Source organism: Osmerus eperlanus, chromosome 21, assembly GCF_963692335.1.
Source record: "Osmerus eperlanus chromosome 21, fOsmEpe2.1, whole genome shotgun sequence".
NCBI classification, from domain to species: domain Eukaryota; kingdom Metazoa; phylum Chordata; class Actinopteri; order Osmeriformes; family Osmeridae; genus Osmerus; species Osmerus eperlanus.
The window spans coordinates 7650003-7674043 of NC_085038.1; the positions used below are offsets into that span (position 1 = coordinate 7650003).

A 24041-nucleotide genomic window follows, 5' to 3' on the forward strand; every position below is an offset into this window, starting at 1 on the left:
CACAACCACTTGGTCTGGATTTTTGTATAATGGTTGAATGTCGTATTAATAACTCATACATTCTAATTAAATATACACTGATCACATTATTTCTGTACACTTAGTGTGAGGTTGATACATGCAATAACATTGATTTACAATACAATAATGGTATCATTTGTCTTTGTCAAGCACAGAGTACACCTGTAGGGTATTTCTTTATTTATATTATTTGGAAAATACATAATCAATCAATGCACTGAAATAAGTGAAGGTCCACAGTACGGTGTATGTCTCATTGTACACATACAGAGAAACAGAGAACAATGTATGCTTGTGAACTTTCAGGATCCATCTAAGAAAACTATTCTTAACATTGTGAACTACTTTAACACATAATACATGATTCTGCAGTAAAAATAAACCAATTAAAAGGAGTAAAGTAAAAAAGCTACAACAAAAAACAATACACAAAAATCCATACAAATTAATTAGCATTCCTTGCTTTTCAACATCTAGACAAACAGTATAGTCTAAGTTGAATATTTGAACACATTTATACATACGTGAGGTATTACACTGCAGGATCAACTTTTCCAACAGAAAATGGCAAGCATAATCTGTTGTTTGCAGGGCTCAGCCCTACTGAGATGTTAACTGTCCTTTAGTGATGCTAAACATTGTTATCTAAGGTATCAGACAAGAAGGTATGCATTCTACCAAACGTCTATCTGCTTACAGTAAAGAGTTACAGGACAGAGACCTCCCATACCCAGTCTACTCTCATGACAAAATAGAAGACATTTAGTGTTGCTGTACAGCTTTTATACGGCGCATATTTACAGTTCAGCCTCTATTCATTTCAAAATTGTCAGCATTGCTAGTTCTTTCTGTTTATGCTTTTGTTTGAAGCCAAACCCTCCCATTGTGGCACTTTCTATAGATAACATTTCTCGGATGTTTGGACACTGTCATGTGTCTCTCGTTGGTATAACAAAGGAACTTAGCGGGCTGCCAAACAAAAGAAGGTTGTAGTTTACCATAAACTAAACTAAAACCCTACAAAGAGTCAACTTTTATCTGTAATTCTAAATGCAAAGTGTTTGAGATGTAATTCTGGTAGCAATTTAGCTGAACTCTAAACATATGTAATATTTGCTTTTAAGTCATGCTGCATTGAAATAAAATATAATTGTTTGTCAATTACATTTAAACTCATACAAATTTGAGGTAAAAACAAAGCATAGTCATTAAACAATGAAATTATGTTATGTTTCTTTGAGGGCTGTACTATTCAAAAATAATAATATATATTCGTGACAAATGTACTCTGTGACAGTTGCTTTGGATAAAAAAAATCTGCTTAACGACTTAAATGTAAATGTAACCATGTAATATTTTTTGACTTACTACTTTATAAACCTTGTATCAACAGTAACCTAACTATAGTACACAATAAGTTGAGTTTTGAAATGACTCCATTGTCATTATTTGAGAATAAACCTTTTTCTGATCTCACAATCGTGGAACATACACACACATGCATTCAGGTCGTCTATCAGAGAAATTCTCTGAATTCCCATCCTCCTGTTCCTCCTCCCAGGGCAGTGGTGAGCCTCATCAGTGGCGTCAGGGGGCCAAGTCCAAGTGCTCCTCCGTGTAAAACAGAGTGATCTGTTTTCTTGCTGTAAGGGGGCAGTGCAAGACATTAACTCGATCACTGGTGACTCAAGGTCACTGGTACTGGTACTTGTCTTGTCTGCATAGGGAAACACTGAGAGTGCTTCCTTTTCTTCTTGCCACCATGTCTTGACCGCTGATCTTTTCCAAGCAATGCATGTACAATGTGTGACTCATCAGCAGCATAAATCGTATATAATAAAAAACCCTGGTGTGTTTCTTGCTTACTGGTGTGATTAGGTTACTGGATGATAAAATAGTTGTTCAAGCCAAGCTAACTGAAAAACAGTATTTGTTTATGAATTATCTAAAGGACATAATTTGCCCACACCTCTTGCTTTGAACCTTTAGCAGATCAGAAGCCTTGATTTGCATGGTGGTATAATTGCTTTCATTCATATTTTTTTTATAGTTTTACGATAATTTGATTACAATTTTCCATAAAACGAACTCCTGCAAGTCTACCTTTTGATGGTATCGAATGTTGTTGATTCTTTTGTTTTGTCCCGTAAATATCACGTATAGATGTGTGTATAGATGTGCTTTTATGTCCTTATCCTTATCCTTTTAAGCCTTTATTAAAAAATATACTGTTAAAAAACAATGAATTAACAGGAATCCATATTACGCTTCATAGAGTTGATTCTCATCATGTTGCTCATTCCCATCTCCCTGAAGTTCCTGTATTCTCCAAGGCCTCAGGTACATCATCCTGCCTCTTTAGTGGGGCTGCTCGTACATCAGCCAGTGGCCGTCCATCACGTTGCAGGAGTGGCAGTCGGACATGCGGTAACGATCCATCAGTGTTAGATGATTTTCTGTCAGAAGGTAGGGCCAAGGAATGCACCACAATTGGAAAAGGGTTCACTTGGTTTATTAGACGAGCTCGGATCACACCATCAGTCCATGACAGAGTGATTAGCATGAGTGAGGACTCTGTCTCTCAAGGCATGCTAATATACATTAGCTGGACGTGTTCAAACATAGAATGCACAGAATCGCTTCCCTAAAGGGTCTCAACGATCAGTACAGTGATACAGTAGAACAGACAAAACAGGTGAAAAAGTCGTAACTCACATAAGCCCTATTTGTGCATGTTTGCTCCTTACTGTCTCCTAAGAGTCTGGCCCGAGTGTGTTCCATGGCTATATTCACTCAGCGAGGGGCCTCACTGTATGACCTCTTGACCTCACTAGGACACAAGGTTCATGTACACAGAAAATCTGCCTATCAATCATGTTGTCACAGTCGTCCATCAGCTCGAGCATCTGGCCTCCGAAGTTGTCCCTCTCATAGATTTTCATCCTGTGCTGTAATGGGAGAGAGAAGCAACATAATTAGGGCCCATTGCAAACAAATCTGGTCACATTGCAACTCAGTCCAACTAGCAGAGATAGTTATCGTAATCTGGGTTTACCATAGGAATCATACGGCAGGATCTGTGCAGTCACTCATGCACATACACTGGTAGTCAGAGTACTCCCCTCTCCTCACAAAGTACTGGTTTCCCATGAATTTAGAGCGGTCATAGACCATGAAGCAGCCACTCTCCACCCTGCAGGACTTGCAGCAGCTGAGGAAGGAGTGAGCTCAGGGCAGTCGCTGCTGGTCTCATAGGACCGACCCTGGAAGTTCCTGTCCTCGAGGAAAATGATCTGGTGGAACAATACAAATAATTGTTATCGTACAGTTTCTTGACGATTCAATCTTTCATTCTACTTTTCAATGTTGTTCATTCTACTTTTCAATGTTGCACTTCAGAAGTTTACTTACCTTGCCCATGGTCATGGTGAATCTGTAGAGGGTTTCTGACAGTTTATGAAAATGATAAATCTGTATATGTGATGATAAATCTGTATATGTGACCTTTCACACTTTGCTTCACATGCAGATAATCTACATATATATTGTTTAAAGCACTGAGTGAGCAGTATTATTAAAGGGGGCCTCTTTGAACTGTATTTACAGTCAAAGAATTGTCATTTATCATTGTGTCCATACCTGACTAGAGGTCAGTACTATGTATTGTACTTTGTGAATGGATAAAAAAAAGAAATTTCCCTAGACTCAATAACACATTTTCAAATACCACAGGCCACACTCTATTTTTGACCTAAATGAAAGCAAGTTGTTTTGTCACATGTGGTTATAAATCAATAAAATACTGTAACAATATAAAGTCAAAATAAGATATTATCACATCACTATTTTGTGTGGGTCCACTCATAAATATGAAGCCTACTCTTAACAGTGGATCATTTCCATTAATCATACTTTGTAGGGGGAGGAGCATTGTAAAAGTGTCCATGTTTAAAACTAATAACATTTACACTATAAACACTTGTTTCCTAAATATTGGTGTCCAGCTGACACGGTCATTAACTAAAGAAGCTGAATATGGTAACGTATCTATTATTTTTGTATTTGTTTACAATTCGAAAATGCACTTCAGCTTCTAGACGAATGGAACATACAGTGCAGTAAGCGACAAACCAAAATTCAATGTGGTTATGCAGATGTTTTTATTTGTTTTTGCACTCAATAACTGAACAATATGAGGTTGAGCTAAACAAGAAACCAGATACTCTGTTCAGTGGACAATGTCGGTTCTTGCTTATTTTCTTTCCATCCATTATTCCTTTTTTACCCTTTTTGAAGAAAAGGAGCCCACATAGTCTGCCCATGCCAGCAGTCAGGTCCTCAAAGAAAAAACAGTACCGACCTGTTAAAAGGAACAAGGAATTCTTGTAGTTTTATTAAAAGGTGCATTTATGTTATGATATTGACTGTCACAAAGACGATGGTATGATTTAACAATAGAAAGGATACAGCTGAGTGCCATCATTGCGTGTATTCTTTTACATTTATTCAAGATGTTGCACAATAAATGGCAGATTTGAATGATGAATGTCAAGTTAGTGTAATTGGCTTACTGGTTGTGACCACTAGGTCTCTCTGCTGATTATAATTTAAATTGAATGTATTTTTATTATATAGTTTATGCAGAAAGTTTGCACTGGAGTACTATGGTATTGTTAACAGCTTACACCACACCATATTTCTTGGCAGCATGTACATGAACATAAATTAGCTAGTAAGTACATTTCTACAACAGGTCTGATTTTGTAACAGTTTAATGCAGTTGCAATTCCTTTTATAATACTTGGTTAAGGAAGAATAAGACAGAATTTTGTTGATCAAAAGTGTTTAAAGTGTAGCCTATATTAAAAACGCCTGCACTTCGAGGCAATACATTTAATACGAATCTGTGATGCGTCTAATGGAACTGAATCCCATGTCATCATTTCCCATCTCCCTGAGGTTCCTGTACTCTCCAGGCCTCAGGTACGTCATCCTGCCCTTGTAGTGGGGCTGCTCGTACATGACCCAGTGGCCTTCCATCACGTTGCAGGACTGCATGTCGGACATGCGGTAACGATCCTGGATGGAATCACAATCATCCATCAGCTCGTGCATCTGACCTCCGAAGTTCTCCCTCTCATAGATCCTCATCCTGAAGGGGCCTCTGGGCTGTATGGAACATAACAAAAAAATCATAGTTTTCATCTGATTTTCTGTCAACAAGGCAGTCTACTATTATACTGATTAATCTCATACAAACATTTTCACTAACACAGCCTAAAAGTATCCTATGGCAGACTCAAACGCTTTGAGAAATTGCTATTCAGTGCACACAAATCCGGACCGTGCCATGGCTTACTGTGGGGATCATGCGGCAGGACCTGATGCAGTCGCTGAAGCCCATCATGCGCTGGTGCTCAGGGTACTCCCCTCTCCGCAGCAGGTACTGCTGGCCCATGTAGTTGGGGCGATCGTAGACCATGAAGCAGCCGCTCTCCACCCTGCAGGAGTTGCAGCGGCTGAGGTGGGAGGACATGTCGGAGCAGTCGCTGCTGCACTCATAGGAGCGCCCCTGGAAGTTCCTGTCCTCGTAGAAGATGATCTGGTGGGGGAAGAAGAGACCATGCACAGACAGTGTTGGGATTCGGATATTTGAGTTGCAGGAAAAACCAGGCAAGGCTAAACTTATTCCTTTGTAGCAATAACTTTAAACTGTTCAAATGCACCTTGCAAGAGATTGCAATGCAGTGATGATGAGCTATGTACTGAAGGCTAATCAGGTAATAAAACTATTTTTCTACATAGATAGTTGATATTTTACAGAGACAATCGGACTCATTTGTCAAATATAGTCATTTTCCTTCTCAGAAGAATTGGTAATAAAGAGTTCCCATGGTGATCCCCATCCCTCATTTACCTTCCCGTTCATGGTCACTGTTTTTTTATTTCTGTTGTACTCCTCACTGGAGCGCTGCCTTTTATGCTTGATGTGGCTCCAAAAGAATTTGCTGCTCAATTGTATAAATCTCTGTGTCAGCAGAGTTCGGTCAGTACTGTATTATACATCAAAGCTGTGCAGATTGCAACCTATCATTTAGTGCTCTGTAAGGTGAAATGGGGGTGTTCATCGTCAAATCAAATGCAAACTGCAGACTACTTTCATGGCATACTTTTGATAAGTATTTACTCAAGATAAAAATTATTATTATCTTTCAAGTTGATGTAAAATGCACGTGTATGTGCATTGACATTTTTGCAAAGATGCACAAGGCACAGAACATTTTGTAAGACAATATTTTATTTTATTTCTTTCAAAAAACCTATGAAACTGCAAAGTGGAAATGTGGATCTTGCAAGGTTCTCACATTCAGCCTGATCCATGCTCGATGCATGACAAAACCTGGTGCAGTAACTCATACCCAACTCCAAGCAATGTAGAGACTGGACAACTGGCAACATAATCAATGTACCTTGAGGATTTAGTTCATTAATAGAGTGCTCAATATATTTTTTATACTTGAGTTATATATTGTATGACAAGCGTTTAAATTAATTGATAACTCACACGGAGTAATTGCAAATTGATCATGTTTATGTTTTGTTTATGTATGTTTGACTTTGTTTATTCAGTAGTGCACCTAAATAGACAAAATATAAAATGTACATTCAGCCTACTTTTTTTATATTAAATCCAGTGAAGTGGGCCCTGCTATTGTGAAAACCCCTGACTTAGCACCATGCTGTACAGTACAGTACACTATCATCTGGTGTGCAGAGTTATCATGTTGTCTATTGTTTTGATGAGCTCTCATTGTCTACTTTGAAAAGAGAATATTCTCGATATACAGTAAGGCAGAATGAAAACACAGTTGAACATTAAGCCAGAGCAGAAACCTCTCGAGCATACTGTAAACTTGCAAAGATTATTGGAGTTAACACAATGCTTTGAAGGAAATCAAAAGTAAACTGATGATAGTATGTGCTTTGACTATTTCAAAATCATACCACATTTTGCTCACAGTTGACTATCAACATTACTTTAAGTGTTAAAGCTAACTCTATTAAGAAGAGTTATGGCTTCCTGGCACAAAAACCCTCAGCCCCCCAAGTTGACTTAACCTTTTTAAGGTTGGAGACCCACTTACTTAAATGCAATCTGATGAAGTCGCTCACACATAAGCAAATGTCTACGGTTGAATGTTTGACAGAACTATCAGCAAAATCCTCGTTCAAACTGAATTACAGCTCAATTGATACATCTCTCTTTTTTGGAGGTGATTCAAAGGTGAATGAATGTCTGTTTCTGTTTGTTATGGCTGTCTACTGAATGTTTGTTATGGCTGTCTATTGAATGTTTGTTATGGCTGTCTATTGAATGTTTGTTATGGCTGTCTATTGAATGTTTGTTATGGCTGTCTATTGAATGTTTGTTATGGCTGTCTATTGAATGTTTGTTATGGCTGTCTATTGAATGTTTGTTATGGCTGTCTATTGAATGTTTGTTATGGCTGTCTATTGAATGTTTGTTATGGCTGTCTATTGAATGTTTGTTATGGCTGTCTATTGAATGTTTTTTTAATGAAATGTTGGGATTAAGACAAGGGACCTTTGCTGAACATGTCAAGTTGTCAGGTTTTAAGAAACGTATACTAAGTACAATAATTTTGTCAAAATAAGTTTTATTGGCACATTTTACATTCTGATGTTAGTAACTTTAACACATGTCCACGATACGCCTCATAGAGCTGAATCTCATCATGTTGCCCATTCCCATCTCCTTGAAGTTCCTGTACTCTCCAGGCCTCAGGTACATCATCCTGCCTCTGTAGTGGGGCTGCTCGTACATCAGCCAGTGGCCGTCCATCACGTTGCAGGACTGGAAGTCGGACATGCGGTAACGCTCTTGGATGGAATCACAATCATCCATCAGCTCGTGCATCTGACCTCCGAAGTTCTCCCTCTCAAAGAGTTGCATCCTGTAAGATCCTCTGTGCTGTTGGGGAAGAACAGGTGAAGTCACTTTCATGTTTCCGTATATACACAAATCGATAAAATATTTTGATTCATTCAAATAAATAAATGCCTTAATAATTGCTTGTAAATTATGTGTGCCAGGTCTGGTATGACTAGGTATAACATCTATATGCTTTCAAAATACATCAGTTTGAGTTTGTGCTCAACTTGAATTTTCTGTGTTTTTACCCAGTGATGTTTAGTGTAAAGATTAGCATGCATTGAAACGGAAATATGTTCAAAGCTTCTATAGGGTTAAACATGGTCCCTGTCTTACCATGGGGATCATGCGACAGGAGTGGACGCCATCAAACATGCCCATGCTGCCCAGACGCTGGAAGTCCGAGTACTCGCCCCTCTTGAGGAACATCTGGTTCCCCATGAAGTTGGCGCGATCATAGACAATGCAGCAGCCACTGTCCACCCTGCAGGAGTTGCAGCGACTCAGGTGCATGTTCAGGTCATTGCAGTTGCTGCTAGTGTCGTAGGAACGACCCTGGAAGTTTTTATCCTCGTAGAAGATGATCTGCAGGCATAAAGAAACCACAAGCATCATTACAGTGTTTTGGGTTTTCTGGCAAGCAACTAGTGCTGCTGCTCTGGGCAGGAATCACTTCAGGAAAATTTCGATTTAAACTTGAACTGAACTGACAGGTGTCCATTAAGATTATTATTGAGATTGTTAAAAAACGATAAAATCTATCTTCACGTAGTATGTGTAGTTTTTTTACTATTTCTGCAATTAATCGCTATCTGCCTCAAGTGAAACTGTTCCTTGAAAATGTCTTTCATTTTTACTGAGGAGATATTTTACTTTACATTGTTAAGGCGTACTCTATCAAGAGGTTCGAGCTGTGCTTAAATGCTCCCTCAGTTATGATACTATCTAATCAAATTAGACTATATGATAATGTTATAATACTCTGTGCATATAAACCATTACCCTGCCCATGTTGATGGTATAGCTTGTTGATAACCAAGTGACACAGTTTGTTACGCCATCCAGTGCCACTTTTATATTGACCTTCACCCCCGGAGCACCTTGTACACCTTTGTTTCAATCCTCCTGAGTCATCACAAGGCCCACGTGGGCCTGTATTCATTTTCCCACAGCACACTTCCATTGCTTTTATGGAGTTGCTATCGTTTAGAAGAAAATCTGAATGCAATTGCATGTTTTTACAAATTGCTATGCTCATGTTAGGTCATACATGTGATCCAAGCTGAATGATAGGAAAAAAAAGTTAATTCTGCAATTAAGTATCATCTTGATGGAAACAATGTGTTGTCATTTTTAATCTGTGAAAACTTTATAACTTGTGTGTTAAATTAAATAATTGCTCATTGTCAAAGTTTTGCTCATTGCATTTTTGAAGGAATGATTCGGTTGTAGTTAAATATCACTGGGTACAGTTTTTGAACTGCATAATGTTTCAAAGCAACATAATGGTAATTCAAATAGGACAAAGGTAGATTGGGCATGCTGGATACACAAATAACATATTATGTGCAGTGCAAAATGTGGCATACAGTATGCCACCCTACAGAGCTGCCCTGTACCACAATCTAGAATGATGACTCAGGTTCCTGCACAATGCATACTGAGATGCTATATAAAAGGGACAGGGTACGATGTTGAAACATTGCATCTGGAAATCACTCACCATCAACATGACCATGGGCAAAGTAAGTGCAACATTTGATCTACATCTCTATGTAGGAAATACTCACTTCAGTCTGCAGTCACAATAACACACAGCAACACAGGCATGGCTATAGAAAATAACATGCAATGCAAAGTCAGACAGTATAATGGTTAAGTACGAATGACATGCTTGCCTGCAGATCATCTTCTACGAGGACAAGAACTTCCAGGGTCGGTCCTATGAGACCAGCAGCGACTGCCCTGAGCTCACCTCCTTCCTCAGCCGCTGCAACTCCTGCAGGGTGGAGAGTGGCTGCTTCATGGTCTACGAGAGGCCCAACTTCATGGGCCACCAGATGCTGGTGAGAAGGGGAGAATACCCTGACAACCAGCGCCTGATGGGTATGAGCATGGGTGACTGCATCAAATCCTGCCGCATGATTCCCATGGTAGGTGACAGAGTGACCAAGCAGATTTAGATAGCTTGATATCAACAACTCTAGAGCAGCATTCAAATTGTTATGGAGCCACGTGCAGCTGAGAATGAGTCGAGTCCATTTTGTTTATTTTCCACCAACAGCACAGAGGCTCCTTCAGGATGAGGATCTACGAGAGGCCTGACTTTGGAGGCCAGATGCACGAGCTGATGGACGACTGTGACAACATGATGGATCGTTACCGCATGTCCGACTGCCAGTCCTGCAACGTAATGGACGGCCACTGGCTGATGTACGAGCAGCCCCACTACAGAGGCAGGATGATGTACCTGAGGCCTGGAGAGTACAGGAACCTCAGGGAGATGGGAATGGGCAACACAATGAGGTTCAGCTCTATGAGGCGTATCGTGGATTCCTGTTAGTCGCCAATGTTTAAAGTCAATAAAGTTTTTCAATTGAGACATTTTGATTTCTCTCATCTCTTTACACAACAACATTGCTTCTATAATTTTCACGATAGCATGAGGTAACATGATGAGAACAGTTACAAAACATTTTAAATAATTAGGTAACTGACTGATTTATGCAAACATTGTAACATTGTTTCAGTAAAAACAGAGGCAACTACGGTAAAAAATCTATATGATCAAATTAATACAGCCCAAGTCACCTGTAGTGCACATGCATCACACTTGACCTTAAGGTGGCTTTTTCTAATTGATTTAATTGAAAAAATTGATTGATAAATGATTTGACTGCAAATTAAAAGGTTGCTTGTTGAAATTCAATAGAATTGAAGTTGCTTGTTGAAATAGAAGCATCTGCTATATATTTACAAAGGCTGAAGGTTTAATAGTTTAATTTACAATACATTTCACTGAATGTTCGTCTCCAGTCTTTTCCATAAGTTATATCAATGGTGTAAACTTTTTTTCATGTTGACTGTGACAACCTCAGCTCACATTTTTTGAGGATAAGAATTTCCAGGGTCGCTGTTATGACTGCAGCAGTGACTGTGTGGACCTGCACTCCTACTTCACACGCTGCAACTCCATCAAGGTGGAGAGTGGCTGCTGGGTGCTGTATGAGAAACCCAACTACAAGGGTTACCAGTATATCATGAGCCCTGGGGAGTATCCTGACTACCAGCACTGGATGGGCTTCAATGAAAGCATTAAGTCTTGCCGCTGGGTGAAAAATGTGAGAACGCATAAAACGTGTATACAAAACAATTGCTTTGTGGAGAATTGAAAGTCAAGTAAGTTCTACAAAAAAAGTGGAGCACAGAGGCTCAACCCAAGAAAACTGAACTGAGATGGTGATAGAGCAAAAGGCAAAATAGTCTTAATATACACAGTGTCACACCCCTGGCTGTGACACTGTTTCTGTTTCTCTTTTCCTTTGTGTTCTCCTCCCTCCCTTTCCCTGTGTGTGCGTGTGTGTGTGCATGGGCGGAGTCTCCCGGGACAGACAACCATCCTCACCTGTGGCAGATCAGCAATCAACGATCTATGTAAACCCTGCTCACCATCCAGATTCTGCCAGATTGTTAAATCTGCTACAACATTAAACACTTACCTTTTGAAACCTTTGCCTCACGAGTCCGTTTTAAGGTCCGAACATTGCTGTACCGTAACACACGGTTGAGTTGAATTTGGCTCTCAAGTTAAATCCGAGTTTGCTTAGAGTTGAAGTTGCATAAGTTTGAAAGGCCTTTAGTTTGCCTTTGTTATTTTTAACAAGGTCAAAATATTTGACTTCTTGTTGTATTTACAGTTTATTTGTGGCATTTACAATTATTCCAAGTGACCACTGTGGAATGCAGTATGGAGTTAATCGATTGAGTTAGATTGAATTCAATTTCATTAGACACAAATATTAATATAAGGCATGACAGAACACATTCATAAGCATCAATGATTTTTATTGTGTAAAGATAATTTCAAATGCAGCCAAATTCTTGATGCCTGACAAATAGTGTCAGGGAAATCAATGGCGTTGACCCTCACAGGAATCCACGATACGCCTCATAGAGCTGAACCTCATTGTGTTGCCCATGCCCATCTCCCTGAGGTTCCTGTACTCTCCAGGCCTCAGGTACATCATCCTGCCTCTGTAGTGGGGCTGCTCGTACATCAGCCATTGGCCGTCCATCACGTTGCAGGACTGCATGTCGGACATGCGGTAACGCTCTTGGATGGAATCACAATCATCCATCAGCTCGTGCATCTGACCTCCGAAGTTCTCCCTCTCAAAGAGTTGCATCCTGTAAGATCCTCTGTGCTGTTGGGTTCAACACATTTCCCATTATGTAAAGTTCAACGTTATAATGTGTAGTACAACATTAAATCACCTGTTTGACCATCTGATGCTTACATATCATATGTAAAGTTACGGTTTCATTGTTTTCCAGAATGGACTACAACATCATAGAAATACAGCTTACTTGGGGGATCATGCGACTGGAACGGATGGATTCAGTCAGGCCCATACGCTGGCAGTCAGAGTACTCCCCTCTCCTCACAAAGTACTGGTTTCCCATGAAGTTAGAGCGGTCATAGACCATGAAGCAGCCACTCTCCACCCTGCAGGAGTTGCAGCGGCTCAAAAAAGGGGTGAGCTCAGGGCAGTCGCTGCTGGTCTCATAGGACCGACCCTGGAAGTTCCTGTCCTCGAAGAAGATGATCTGAAAGAAACAAATTAAAACAGAATGCACACCAAGGCAGATTTGTAAATCTCAAAGCAACAAAAAAGTTACAGAAAAATAAAAAATTGTATTATCTCAACTTTCCTACTGAGATCAGAACCAGACCAATCAGAACACTATTTAGACTTAAACAGACAAATCAAACTTAACTATAAATTTGACATTAGTTGTTCACATACTTTTACAATCTAAGCTCTCAACTTAATATGAGGCTTTGTCAAATAGTCATTCACAAACTCTAGATTACTGTATAAAAAAGATATACAGTACCTTGCCCATGTTTGATGTAGCTCTGGGATTGTGTCCAATAGGTCATGGTTCACTCTAGCTTTTATACTTTATACGCTTTGAAATGTCTTTTTGTTATTTAAATTTCTGAACCTGATGAATAAGCAGGATGCTTCTTGCTGTCAATCTTTTGCAGCAGTGTTCCCTCGGCTGTCACAAACAGCCAGTCAGTTCACCCACAAGACTGTCCTCATATACATTTGTATCTTCTTGATTAAAATGTGAATCACATTTTAACTGCAAGACCAACTTGACTTTTTATACTGTAAAAGCCCTTCACCCAAGAAAGCCACAGTGATTGTCAGCGACCAATAATCAATTTGATCAAAAAGATGAATTGATGAATAAAGTGCTTTTCATTTGTCATGACAAATGTCATTGGAAATAATGTTTTGAGACACAATTGTATTTGAGAAATGTCCCTTCTACTAAATCATGACTCAGCAGTTCTGATCCAATATATTTCATCATAAAAAAGAAATTCTCAATGTGTTTTAATGGGTTATATGTTAATATCAAATGTGGTAACCTTTGTACATTCAAAAGAAAGAAGAAGTGAGTGTATTTCTCTGTAAGAGAATTAGCGTTTGAATAAGATGTTTGTCACCATAGCAACTGTTTATGAGAGGTGGATGTTAACAGTCCTGGGAACAGACAGGGTCATGAGGTCATGGTTAAGCTTACAGTGACTCAGCTACTAGGACTGAGAGACAATAGGGGAGTATTCCACACAATAAGGACAGCCAATATGTCAGCAACTGAACAAAACAAACACATCAATGGTTAATTCGTAACTAATCATGAAATTATAAATGTTGACTGATTGCTTTAGACATAATTTATGATGCAAGTTAAGTCTGTACTGTGAAAATACACATTTGGATGTTGAAGAGTCAAGCTCACTGAAGTTTGTGCTCCAAATGATCACATGCACAAGTCCTCTGCCACACTTCCTATTGTCAGATAAAAAACATTGCAAAACATTCTTGCGTTTTGGGAAATGCATCTAGGTGCATTTCTGCACTGAATGCAACTGTTAATATAAGCAAAGGTTTCAGTGACACTGTCAAATCCAGATTGGCAAATAAAACTAACTGGAAATAAAATTGGATGTAAAATGTTCAACAACATGTGTTTATCATGATTCCAACATACAAAGTAAATTATTATTAATAATACATGTAGTTTACAGTATATTGCAAACAAGAGACAAAACGTCAACATAAAACATGAACTTACGAACTTTCCTGCTGCAGGATTTCAGCGTCAGAATTTAAAAATCGTTATCTTAAACTGAAAACAATTCATACAAATGAAAAAATGAAAAATGTGAGTGAGAGGTTATGTACTTATTCCACATGTCATGATATGTCATTGAAAGTAACAAATGCATTGCTCGATTGCTGTCTGTAGGCCTTTATAACATTCTCTTCACTGTTCCAGCAATTCTTTGATTCAGAGTCATTAGGAACAAAGAGAAATCAAACAAGACAAAAACATTTTGCTGATATGCAAACCACACTCATTTAGTTATCAAAGGCCTTCCACACTCTGCACATTTGGTTTATAGATAAATACTTTGATGGTGCTTCAGTGAAGGAAAGAAGCTATCTGCATCAAAATGGGAAAGGTACGGGAAGGGTATGCTGTAGGTAGTCAACTTTGGGAAGTTGTAAAGTAGAATACAAATGAAAAGGCGTGAAATTAGTATGTAGATGATGGTTGCAAAATAATCACATTTGAACCTCGGCAATTTGAATCTTTCAGAGATATTTAGTTGTTCAATTAACTAAACAAGTATTTATATTAACATAAATAACTATAAATACTGTACTTTATGTACTCAATTCATTTTATTCAAGTGGTTTTCTACAGCTCACCTTATTTCTCTTCTCCCCCATAACCTCAGCTCACATTTTTTGAGGAGAAGAATTTCCAGGGTCGCTGTTATGACTGCAGCAGTGATTGTGTGGACCTGCACTCCTACTTCACACGCTGCAACTCCATCAAGGTGGAGAGTGGCTGCTGGGTGCTGTATGAGAAACCCAACTACAAGGGTTACCAGTATATCATGAGCCCTGGGGAGTATCCTGACTACCAGCACTGGATGGGCTTCAATGAAAGCATTAAGTCTTGCCGCTGGGTGAAAAATGTGAGAAACTCAAGCATGTCTGTATGTTACTACATTTACATTTAGTCATTTAGCAGACGCTCTTATCCAGAGCGACTTACAGTAAGTACAGGGACATTCCCCCGAGGCAAGTAGGGTGAAGTGCCTTGCCCAAGGACACAACGTCAGTTGGCATGACCGGGAATCGAACTGGCAACCTTCGGATTACTAGCCCGATTCCCTCACCGCTCAGCCACCTGACTCCCTACTACAATCAGGATCAAATATTTGAGGCGATGCATCTACATTGACATGTCTTCTTGTGCCTAACCCTTTAGGTCCATGGTAATGTGTGGAAGCTGAGGCTGTATGAAAGACCTGACTATGGTGGGCAGATGGTGGAGTGGGTGGAGGACTGTCCATTGGTCTACGAGGCCTTCAAGTTCCAGGAGGTCTACTCCTGCGTTGTGACTCATGGCGCCTGGGGCTTCTACGAGCTTCCCAATTACAGGGGGCGCCAGTACTTCCTGGAACGGGGTGAATTCCGCAAGCACACCGACTGGGGAGCAGCCTCGCCTGGGGTGGGCTCCTTCCGCAAGATCACTGAGTTCTAGAGTCATGTCAACTGAAAATCAGATTATAATGGAAGCATCAATAAAGGTTGTAAAGTCAGCTCACTGTTTTCCAAGACTCCCCATGTCTGAATCAATAAATCATTAACGAAAACAAATGTTTATGATGGTTTCTAACACGTACAATTTAATCCAGAGCAATCTGTATTATATCTAGGGAGTGTGTTTGTCAAGAGCCAATTTCTACTGCAGTGAATTCTTAAGACAGATCTTAACTATACAGTGAGTCACTTGCATGCTAAAATGTTTAGCATGCAAACATTTCAATATTTTTTTTGCAACATGTACATTTTGAAAATGGCTTGAATGTTTCCTGGTTCATGCAGCATCTTATAATTGCTTGGCGATACAATAAAATAAACAATCACTGAAATTGCTGATATTGCCATTCTTCTTAGACTGTCAGACCAAACTATTCTAATGTATCTTTGAAGAGTTGTGCTTTAGAGTATACCATCCAATCTTTTCATTAGTAAGATGGCTAGTGCTAAACTGTTCATAAGATCAGCCTCCTTATGTGACTGTCCTAATACGCCCCAAAACAAGATAACATCTAAACAAGTTTTACTTCAATGCATAGTGCTATACATGATCACTGTTGATATATATCTTTAGGACTTTACAACACAAAAAAGGAAAGTGGACTCAGACCCAAAATATTTCAAATCAAATGAATGTCCTCTAGTGCCCTTGTATTGGTCAGCAAGCTGTACTGCAACCAGTGAGTAGCGATGCTTTGAACCTTTCATAAGCCGTTGTTTGGGGATCAGGGATTCAGTGTAATAAAACAATGTGATGAGCCTGGATAAATATTTGAATTGCTGATTGGATTATCTAATTCAAACAGTGTGAACCATGTGCTTGCTTTTATTGTTCTTGGTCTGTATAAATAGAATATTGGTGCAGTCTAGTTTAATGTTGTATGTATAGTTTCTGACCACCACTGACATTCTACACCATGGAGAAGGTAAGCTCTGGAAAAATGAATGACAAGATTCATCATGTGAAACTTGAATACATTCCATGAAGACACTAAGTGATATGTTTGGTGTTCCAGCTCATCTTCTATGAGGACAGGAACTTCCAGGGACGCTTCCATGAGTGCAACAGCGACTCCAGCGACCTGCACACTTACTTCAGCCGCTGCAACTCCATCAGGGTGGAGGGTGGATTCTGGGTGATCTATGAAAGACCTAACTACATAGGCTACCAGTATGTCCTTACCCCAGGGGAGTACCCTGACTACCAACACTGGATGGCCTTCAACGACACCGTCAGGTCCTGCCGGATGATCAGAAATGTGAGTATAGAGGACACAGCGCATGAGAAATACAGAGTTCGCACGCAAGGACATCCAAAATACATCATACGTGACCATTCAGTAAATTTCTTTAGCTAACTCTGTGTTTTTATATACACACAAATGGCTTTGCACCATGGTGTTGCCCTGTCAAAACCATGGGGTTGTCTGTTAGGGACCGGGGTCCCACCCAGGAATGTTGGTTGCCATAAATGAGACGTAGACATGTTTAGTTATGCCTTTAATGCTCCATTGCATGAAATGTAATTCATTGTTTGTTTGATTATGTCTGTGTTACTTCAGGTGGGAAACGCCTGGAGAATGAAAGTGTGGGAGAGGCCTAACTTTGAGGGCCAGAACATTGAACTGGCAGACAACATACCGTCGTTCCATGAGCGCTGGCACAATCGGGAAGTCAACTCCTGCAAGGTGTTGGAGGGAGCCTGGGTCTTCTACGAGCACCCCAACTACAGGGGGCGCCAGTGGCTGCTGGAAAGGGGAGAGTACAGGCGCTACACTGAGTGGGGAGGCATGCAGGGCAACGTGGGCTCCGTTCGCCGTGTGAAGGACTTTTAGACACGTCACCTCAGGCTGCTGTCCGCTGCCTTGTCTGGGAAAGGAAAATAAAGATGCCTTCAAAAGATATCCTACTTTGTTGTTTTTTTTATCATTGTTCTTTAAAGCTTCTTTCAAATGTGGAATATCTAATGAATATGTGACAAATATTTATAGTTATAGTCAAAATAAACTTAAGCGGTAGAACTTGTAGTGTAACGATGCTATTGCGAGGTGAAGGATGCCTGTGCAAAGTGTGAAGATAGGGATCATCTGTTTATTTAACCTCCCAACTACACTGGCTATCAGTACGTCCTGACCAGGGGGGAGTACCCAGAGTACCAGTGCTGGATGAGCAACACCATCAGGTCCTGCCGGCTAATCAGACATGTCAGTATGGCACACTCAGGTGAAAGGTACATCTCTGTGAGAAACCCTTGCTGGAGATTAGCAACTGTGGGAAATTAGATATCAGATGAGACCATTCAAACTCATCCATAGCTCGCCATATCTATAATTCAAGGAATGAAACTGAGTTTGTGATTGTGAAAGCAACTGTGCCATTTCACAAAGGCGTTGTGAAATGGCTTCATGGTCGACACAATATACAGTATCACTGTCTGTCTTTTGTTATAAAGCTACCCGATGATTCCAAACATCAATGCAGAGGGGGATGGATGTGGGAGGTGGAGGGGGGGTCGACGGGTCGACGGGGCAAGGGGAAGGGGAAGGGGGTCGATGTTTGATAGAAGTAGGGGGTGGGTGAGGGATGGGCAACATGCAGCTGGTGGTCAATGGGCACAGTCCATTGACCACCAGCCCCAAGCCCCTGAACAATAGCGATGTAAACCCCAGTGATGATTCAGGGGGAATTTGCCAATAAGGATCCACAGTATGCCAGTGGGTATTGTGCTGAGGTGGCAGCCTGTGCCAGGGAAGGCTGGAATAACATGGTGCTTTATCAAAGAGGAGCAGCTGGACGACATAGCCAAATCTAGCATGCCATGACCTGACGTGCCCTGACATTACCCGGCCTGCACCAGGGCAGTGGCTTAGCAGATGCAGATGCAGATCACAACATGACACCATGACACTGACACATGACACTGTCAAAATGTAGAAGATCAATGCAGTGCCGATGGTGCATATTTGAGCACACCTTTGCACATTGCCAGGAACTGTATAAAGAAACCTCTTGAGGAAAACTGGTTTACAAAATGTTAAGCTTGGTTTGATCTCATTCTCATTCTAATATCCTGCTGCGTTTGCCAACATTTCCCTCACCTCAATACCAGTACCATTCAACAGAGGGCACATTTGATGACTTGACAAGTCATTATTCCCATAGACAGTGCTGCACTTGTAAACAGTAATCAGCAGAGGGCAGTATTCAACAGGGTATAGTCAAAGGTAAGAGGCTGTGTGGCGGTAAGTGTGAAGATTAGGAAAGGTTGTAGACCTACACACACGCGCACGCACACACACACACACACGCACACACCCACACACACACACACACACTCAAACACTATATTAAAACACCTACTCCAGCGAGGCTTCAGACGCCCAGTATTCATCTCTCCATGCTCTCTGTTGTCTACAGCAAGCTTTTACCATGAAAAGCCTCGCACGATTTCTCACCACACATCCGGTCATGAGATGATTTCATTAACTTGTCTGGTAAGAAATTGCTGCGCCTCACATTCTTAAGCTCCATGTGTCCTTTTGATATAGATATGAGGAAATGAGACATGCTATGGAATTAATACTGTTTTCCAATCCACATGTAGGAGGCTATAGAAAAGTCTCCCTATTGGTAAATAGAGATTTGCTGTTATTTATATCTTTTGTTACGATCCACAGGCGACATTCTGAGAACACTGGAAATACATCCAACGTCTTCTATAAGTAGGCCATCATAAGAGACGCCTACCCTAAGGGAGAGGGAAGCATGGAGGATTACCGGCATGGTGCCTTCTACTTTTTGGATGGAGGAAGTACATTATTACTATTATGTAAAAACATCCTCCCACGGAATCTGAGACGGGGCTGCCATCTTCCTTTTGTCATCTTAACTCGAAGGCAGATAGATCTGGGCCACTCAAATACTCTCATCAGTTTTATATAACAGTGTGATCTACACTGTGCAAATGGTGCTACAGTATTGCATGTTGTTTCAAATTGGGGCCAGGGTCTTGCATCAGGTTATGTAAGGTAACAGTATGTCACCCAAAGGGCCCCCACACATCCACCCACGCACGCTATGCTCCCTTAATAGGTTTAAATGGTAGGGAGATTATGAATTATGAATAAGACAGGGGTCGTTTTTTTATATAAACGACACCTTGGCTGCATAATATACAGTATACTGCTGCTCTTGGCGTGGTCTGGTTTGTTGTCGTTGTGTTCGAGGAGAGTGGAGGGAGGGAGGGAAGGTGTTGAGGGTCACAGGGAGGAAATGGGAGAACAATGGCCTCTCTGTGACCAGTACACGACGTAGCCAGGTCACAGAGGGAGTCAGCACCATGAGACCACTCTCTGTCGTCCTGGTCTACTGTCTGTTACAGTCCACTGCAACCCTCCGTCCCCTCAGCACTGTACAACGTACACAGTAGAACATTTCCTCTATTTCATGTACCCGGACAATTCCCTTCTCCCATCGCTCTTCCCTCCCTGGTTGAAAAGAACACTATTATTTAGAGTGTGATATTTTGGTCTCTTCTGATGGCAGCTGAGTTCACTCCGGATGAGGTGACAGATGGTCATAGATGTCGGTTGCCACGGTGCTCACTAAGAAGTAGCCTGACTCACTCCTTTGACGACACCTCATCAGACCCACTGGAATAGTCCATAGTCTCTGACAGAAATATTCATAAATTCACGGGTTAATTGTTTTGGTTGGGGTGCCAGCTCACAGATTATTTCTGGGAAGTGACAGACTACGTGACCATGGCACACTCTGTGCCCGTGTACAGCAATCCCATTATGGTCTGATCTGATATAAAACGTCCACCTGATATATTCTGCGATAATGTATCCTAAACAGGATGACAGATGGTTTTATAGAGCTGTTATACGTGCATGACAGCCAGGTAGAGAGAACACTAGAGGGTAAACAAGAGTGTTGGCTAATCAATAACAGCCAAGTCGGATACATTTGCTTACATCAGCTTATAGAACGGAACTCTCGAGTAAAGCCATCAAGCAGACAGGACTCCTCTTATCTTATTGGCGTGGACTGGTGTACTGTAAAAAACAACCAGACACAGGCTAGTGAGCACACAAACAAGCATTATTCCGGCCTTGTATAGAAACGGCAAGTTCAAGGCCTTGACAAAGATGTCACCAAGGCCCATGTTGTTTGGAACCGATTCTAAGGCACAAACTAGACATTATGACCAGATGATCATTTAATCAATTTCACCTGGCTATCAGGCTGAATCTGGTTCCATATTTCCTGGAGCATAGAAATCATTAAGCAAGCACAAGGAGGTGGAGCCTCCTCCAAACTTTGATTGCACAGCCTATCACTTTTACTGATTTAGCATGAACCCACTGAACTCTCTCATCCCTTATTTCCTCTCCTCTTTGCACATAGTAGTTTGATACTGCATTTCACATCATTGGGACTTTATTATCACCACTTCAGTTCCGCTGTCCCTTTCTCAACTTTGACACAGCTGTTCACCTGAAAACGATTCGAGGGTAAATGTGTGTATCTCTACAAACAAGAAAACGGATTCTTGGCAGAGGTGCCAAATCAATAAGCACGTTGTCGATAATTCATGTTCGAATTTGTTGAGCAGGAAAGTGCTCCGTAGTGTGTCAAAAGTACTTGTCCTCATACTCAGCAGTCAGATTTCAGCACTAAGAAAGCATGTGGACAAAAGCTGGACATCACGAGTGAAACCGGCAAAGCATTAGAGCCCCTCTGTAAATGACAGTTGATTGCGAATAATTTCATTACCTCTAGGCCACTGGATGAATCACTCCTTATTCAGAGAGAGAGAGAGAGAGAGGGGGGGGGGGAGGGGGAGAGAGGGAGAAAAGAGGGAAAGAGTGTGTGTAATGACTCACAGCTCAGCCCTACATTTCAATTCTGCGCTCGGTCACCATTTATTACTGTGCCAATTTATTTTTCTCAACTCCAGTGGTCTATCATTTTCATATTGACCCCTTGGTGTTACTGCTCTCCAGGTTGTATACGAACTAAACCACCCTGTCTCTTGCTTTCATAGGGGGTGGACTGGAGGAGGTTGTACCGGAGGCCGTGAGAGGTGGCTGATGTGTGGAGCTCTAAGCACCATCATGTTCCAGTTAGTGCCACTCTTCAGCCATGTGGGAAGGCCGTTTGGACACATCAACCTGGCAGCTGGCCTGATTCAGGAGTGAACATTCAGCCAGTGAAGAGGTCATCACGTGGAGGCAGTTTACATTCAGTTGTACATGGTCGTGCAATGCAACAATAGCATTGTGGATTTCAAAGAAACCTTGGCTTGACTGAATGTGTCTGGATCTGTCTGTTCCATGGCTCTCCAACAACTTGTTTTTCTCTCCACCGCCTTGTGCTTTTAGCCCCTAGGTCTACAACAAGTGACGGCAAAATAACACCATAATGCATGAGACCGTTACATAAGAAAACCGTTCGTTGGGAGCCGAGTGAAATTGAAGACACACAGAAAAACAACACAAAGACACCCGATGAGAAGCGTTTGCCATAGATTGGCGTGAAAGAGATTCTTCCTTTAGCTCAATGCCTGCAGGTTTTTGTTGTGTAAGACTCTCAACTCCAATGCTCAACCTGGGAATCAAGTGAAGCTGATCTAGAACCCTCTGATTTGCCTACAGGGAAAGGTGCAGCCTTCATGGATCCATTTGGTCTCACTCCTCAAATGAGCATATCAGATGACCTTCTTGAGAACCTACTCCCTTATCATGCCATATTAATATTCACTTCTGTTTCAATGTCCAAATCGCTCAGCAATGCTGTTGTGATACTGGATTTGTGTTGGGAGTGGAAGAGTCTAGTCAGCAAACAGACATCAAATCAAAGCCTGCTTGAATATCCTTGAAAGGTTTCCTCTGTGTAGTATAAGGCTCATCGTGGAAGTGTATTGAGGTCACTGCCTCCTATAAAGCATAGTTTAGATCGAAGACCAAGCAGAGAAACATAACTCTCCAGGGATTAGAAAAGGATCTTCATTTACACTTCAATGAGCAGATTAGATGTTGATTTGATCACCACATTCTTGGAATAAAGCAGTGTACTGAAGGTGTGAGCTCTCTCAGGACACTGATGAATTCCCCATCCAGTATTTCTGCACTGCTCTCCCTGGCTTGTTATTTTGATTGACATAGTTTATAATGACTGCCTGTCTCGCTCTTTATCAGTCTATACTAGAGCAATGTGCTAAGGAGGTGAGTCATATGAGTCATTGTGAATATAAATCATGCAACTATCTCTCTCACACTCTAGTACTAAAACTGGTGAGAATAGATATAGGCAATGCACTTGAATTTTAGAATAAGAGAGAGAGAATGCATTTGTTTTTTAAATGGCACTCAATCTTAAATACAGACTAGAATAAGTGCCCTCAGGGAGGTTTTCCAAAGACTGGGTGACGCATCGGTGGTGGTGACGTAGGTCGAACTACAAAGCACATGAAATAATTCAAAAAAAGGTGTTCAGTGACATGAAAAAGAGACTTGCGCTGAAGAAGAATAATTGAATTATATACTTTCAGAGCAGCACTACTCAATGCACCTGCTGGTTACCAGATATTTGACAAGGCAAACCTAATCAAAAACTCAGAACCTGTCTGTCTCCGCTGTTTCTCTCCCTCATTCTTTTTGTTTGACCTAATTCAGAACTGTAAGGACAAGTCTGGACATGGTCTGTGTTGTGTCGCCATTCTCATAGTAGAACAGAGTCAGCAGGAGAAAGAGGGAGATTGAGAGGGCTAAAGAGAGAAAAAAAGAGAGAGAGGGGTTGGGGGAGACATAGAGGGAGAGAGAGACAGAGGGGGAGAGTGAGATGGAGAGAGAGAGGGAGAGAGGGAGAGAGGGAGAGGGAGAGAAAGAGAGAGAGAGAGAGAGAGAGAGAGAGAGAGAGAGAGAGAGAGAATAGAGCAATGCAATGAAGTGTGCTGCCGAAGAGTTCAACACTGAGCATCCTGGCAGAATTATGTAAGAGGCCATTTTGGGTCTATTTTTAGTGTGGCCGCAGAGAAAGACTGTGCGAAGCAGAGAGAGAGATGCAATGAAAGCAAATGAAATTCTCCAAGCAATTTACAGGCTCACTGGGTGACTATGATTAGTTTGGGTGTAAGGTTA

The 24041-nt window shown here is 41.0% G+C and overlaps 6 protein-coding genes and 1 pseudogene across 7 annotated transcripts; 3 read left to right on the forward strand and 4 right to left on the reverse strand.

The window, feature by feature from the left end:
• Positions 1-2267: 2267 nt before the first annotated feature.
• On the reverse strand, positions 2268-3447 carry LOC134007768 (gamma-crystallin M3-like; annotated as a pseudogene).
• Positions 3448-4775: 1328 nt separating this feature from the next.
• LOC134007767 (gamma-crystallin M3-like) lies at positions 4776-6053 on the reverse strand. The gene is made up of 3 exons (XM_062447427.1): positions 5939-6053; positions 5381-5623; positions 4776-5190 (listed from the first exon to the last, which is right to left on the reverse strand). Exons 1-3 carry the CDS (start codon positions 5948-5950, stop codon positions 4915-4917), a joined length of 531 nt encoding a protein of 176 aa, XP_062303411.1. The 5' UTR covers positions 5951-6053; the 3' UTR covers positions 4776-4914.
• A 1682-nt stretch (positions 6054-7735) lies between these two features.
• LOC134007246 (gamma-crystallin M3-like) lies at positions 7736-9004 on the reverse strand. The gene is made up of 3 exons (XM_062446525.1): positions 8978-9004; positions 8312-8560; positions 7736-8014 (listed from the first exon to the last, which is right to left on the reverse strand). Exons 1-3 carry the CDS (start codon positions 8984-8986, stop codon positions 7736-7738), a joined length of 537 nt encoding a protein of 178 aa, XP_062302509.1. The 5' UTR covers positions 8987-9004.
• A 593-nt stretch (positions 9005-9597) lies between these two features.
• On the forward strand, positions 9598-10571 carry LOC134007239 (gamma-crystallin M3-like). Its single transcript, XM_062446515.1, has 3 exons — positions 9598-9720; positions 9880-10128; positions 10260-10571. Exons 1-3 carry the CDS (start codon positions 9667-9669, stop codon positions 10536-10538), a joined length of 582 nt encoding a protein of 193 aa, XP_062302499.1. The 5' UTR covers positions 9598-9666; the 3' UTR covers positions 10539-10571.
• A 1452-nt stretch (positions 10572-12023) lies between these two features.
• On the reverse strand, positions 12024-13248 carry LOC134007241 (gamma-crystallin M3-like). Its single transcript, XM_062446518.1, has 3 exons — positions 13094-13248; positions 12563-12802; positions 12024-12399 (listed from the first exon to the last, which is right to left on the reverse strand). The coding sequence occupies exons 1-3, from the start codon at positions 13100-13102 to the stop codon at positions 12106-12108; spliced, it is 543 nt and encodes a 180-aa protein (XP_062302502.1). The 5' UTR covers positions 13103-13248; the 3' UTR covers positions 12024-12105.
• Positions 13249-14670: 1422 nt separating this feature from the next.
• Positions 14671-15893, forward strand: LOC134007240 (gamma-crystallin M2-like). Of its 2 annotated transcripts, none has more exons than XM_062446517.1 (3): positions 14671-14741; positions 15021-15263; positions 15560-15893. In XM_062446517.1, the coding sequence occupies exons 1-3, from the start codon at positions 14733-14735 to the stop codon at positions 15833-15835; spliced, it is 528 nt and encodes a 175-aa protein (XP_062302501.1). In that variant the 5' UTR covers positions 14671-14732; the 3' UTR covers positions 15836-15893. The 2 variants fall into 2 exon arrangements, with proteins under 2 accessions (XP_062302501.1, XP_062302500.1); XM_062446516.1 differs by having other exon boundaries at positions 14718-14759.
• A 437-nt stretch (positions 15894-16330) lies between these two features.
• Positions 16331-17751, forward strand: LOC134007866 (gamma-crystallin S-1-like). Its single transcript, XM_062447582.1, has 3 exons — positions 16331-16370; positions 16891-17153; positions 17457-17751. The coding sequence occupies exons 1-3, from the start codon at positions 16331-16333 to the stop codon at positions 17727-17729; spliced, it is 576 nt and encodes a 191-aa protein (XP_062303566.1). The 3' UTR covers positions 17730-17751.
• The last annotated feature ends 6290 nt before the right edge of the window (positions 17752-24041 follow it).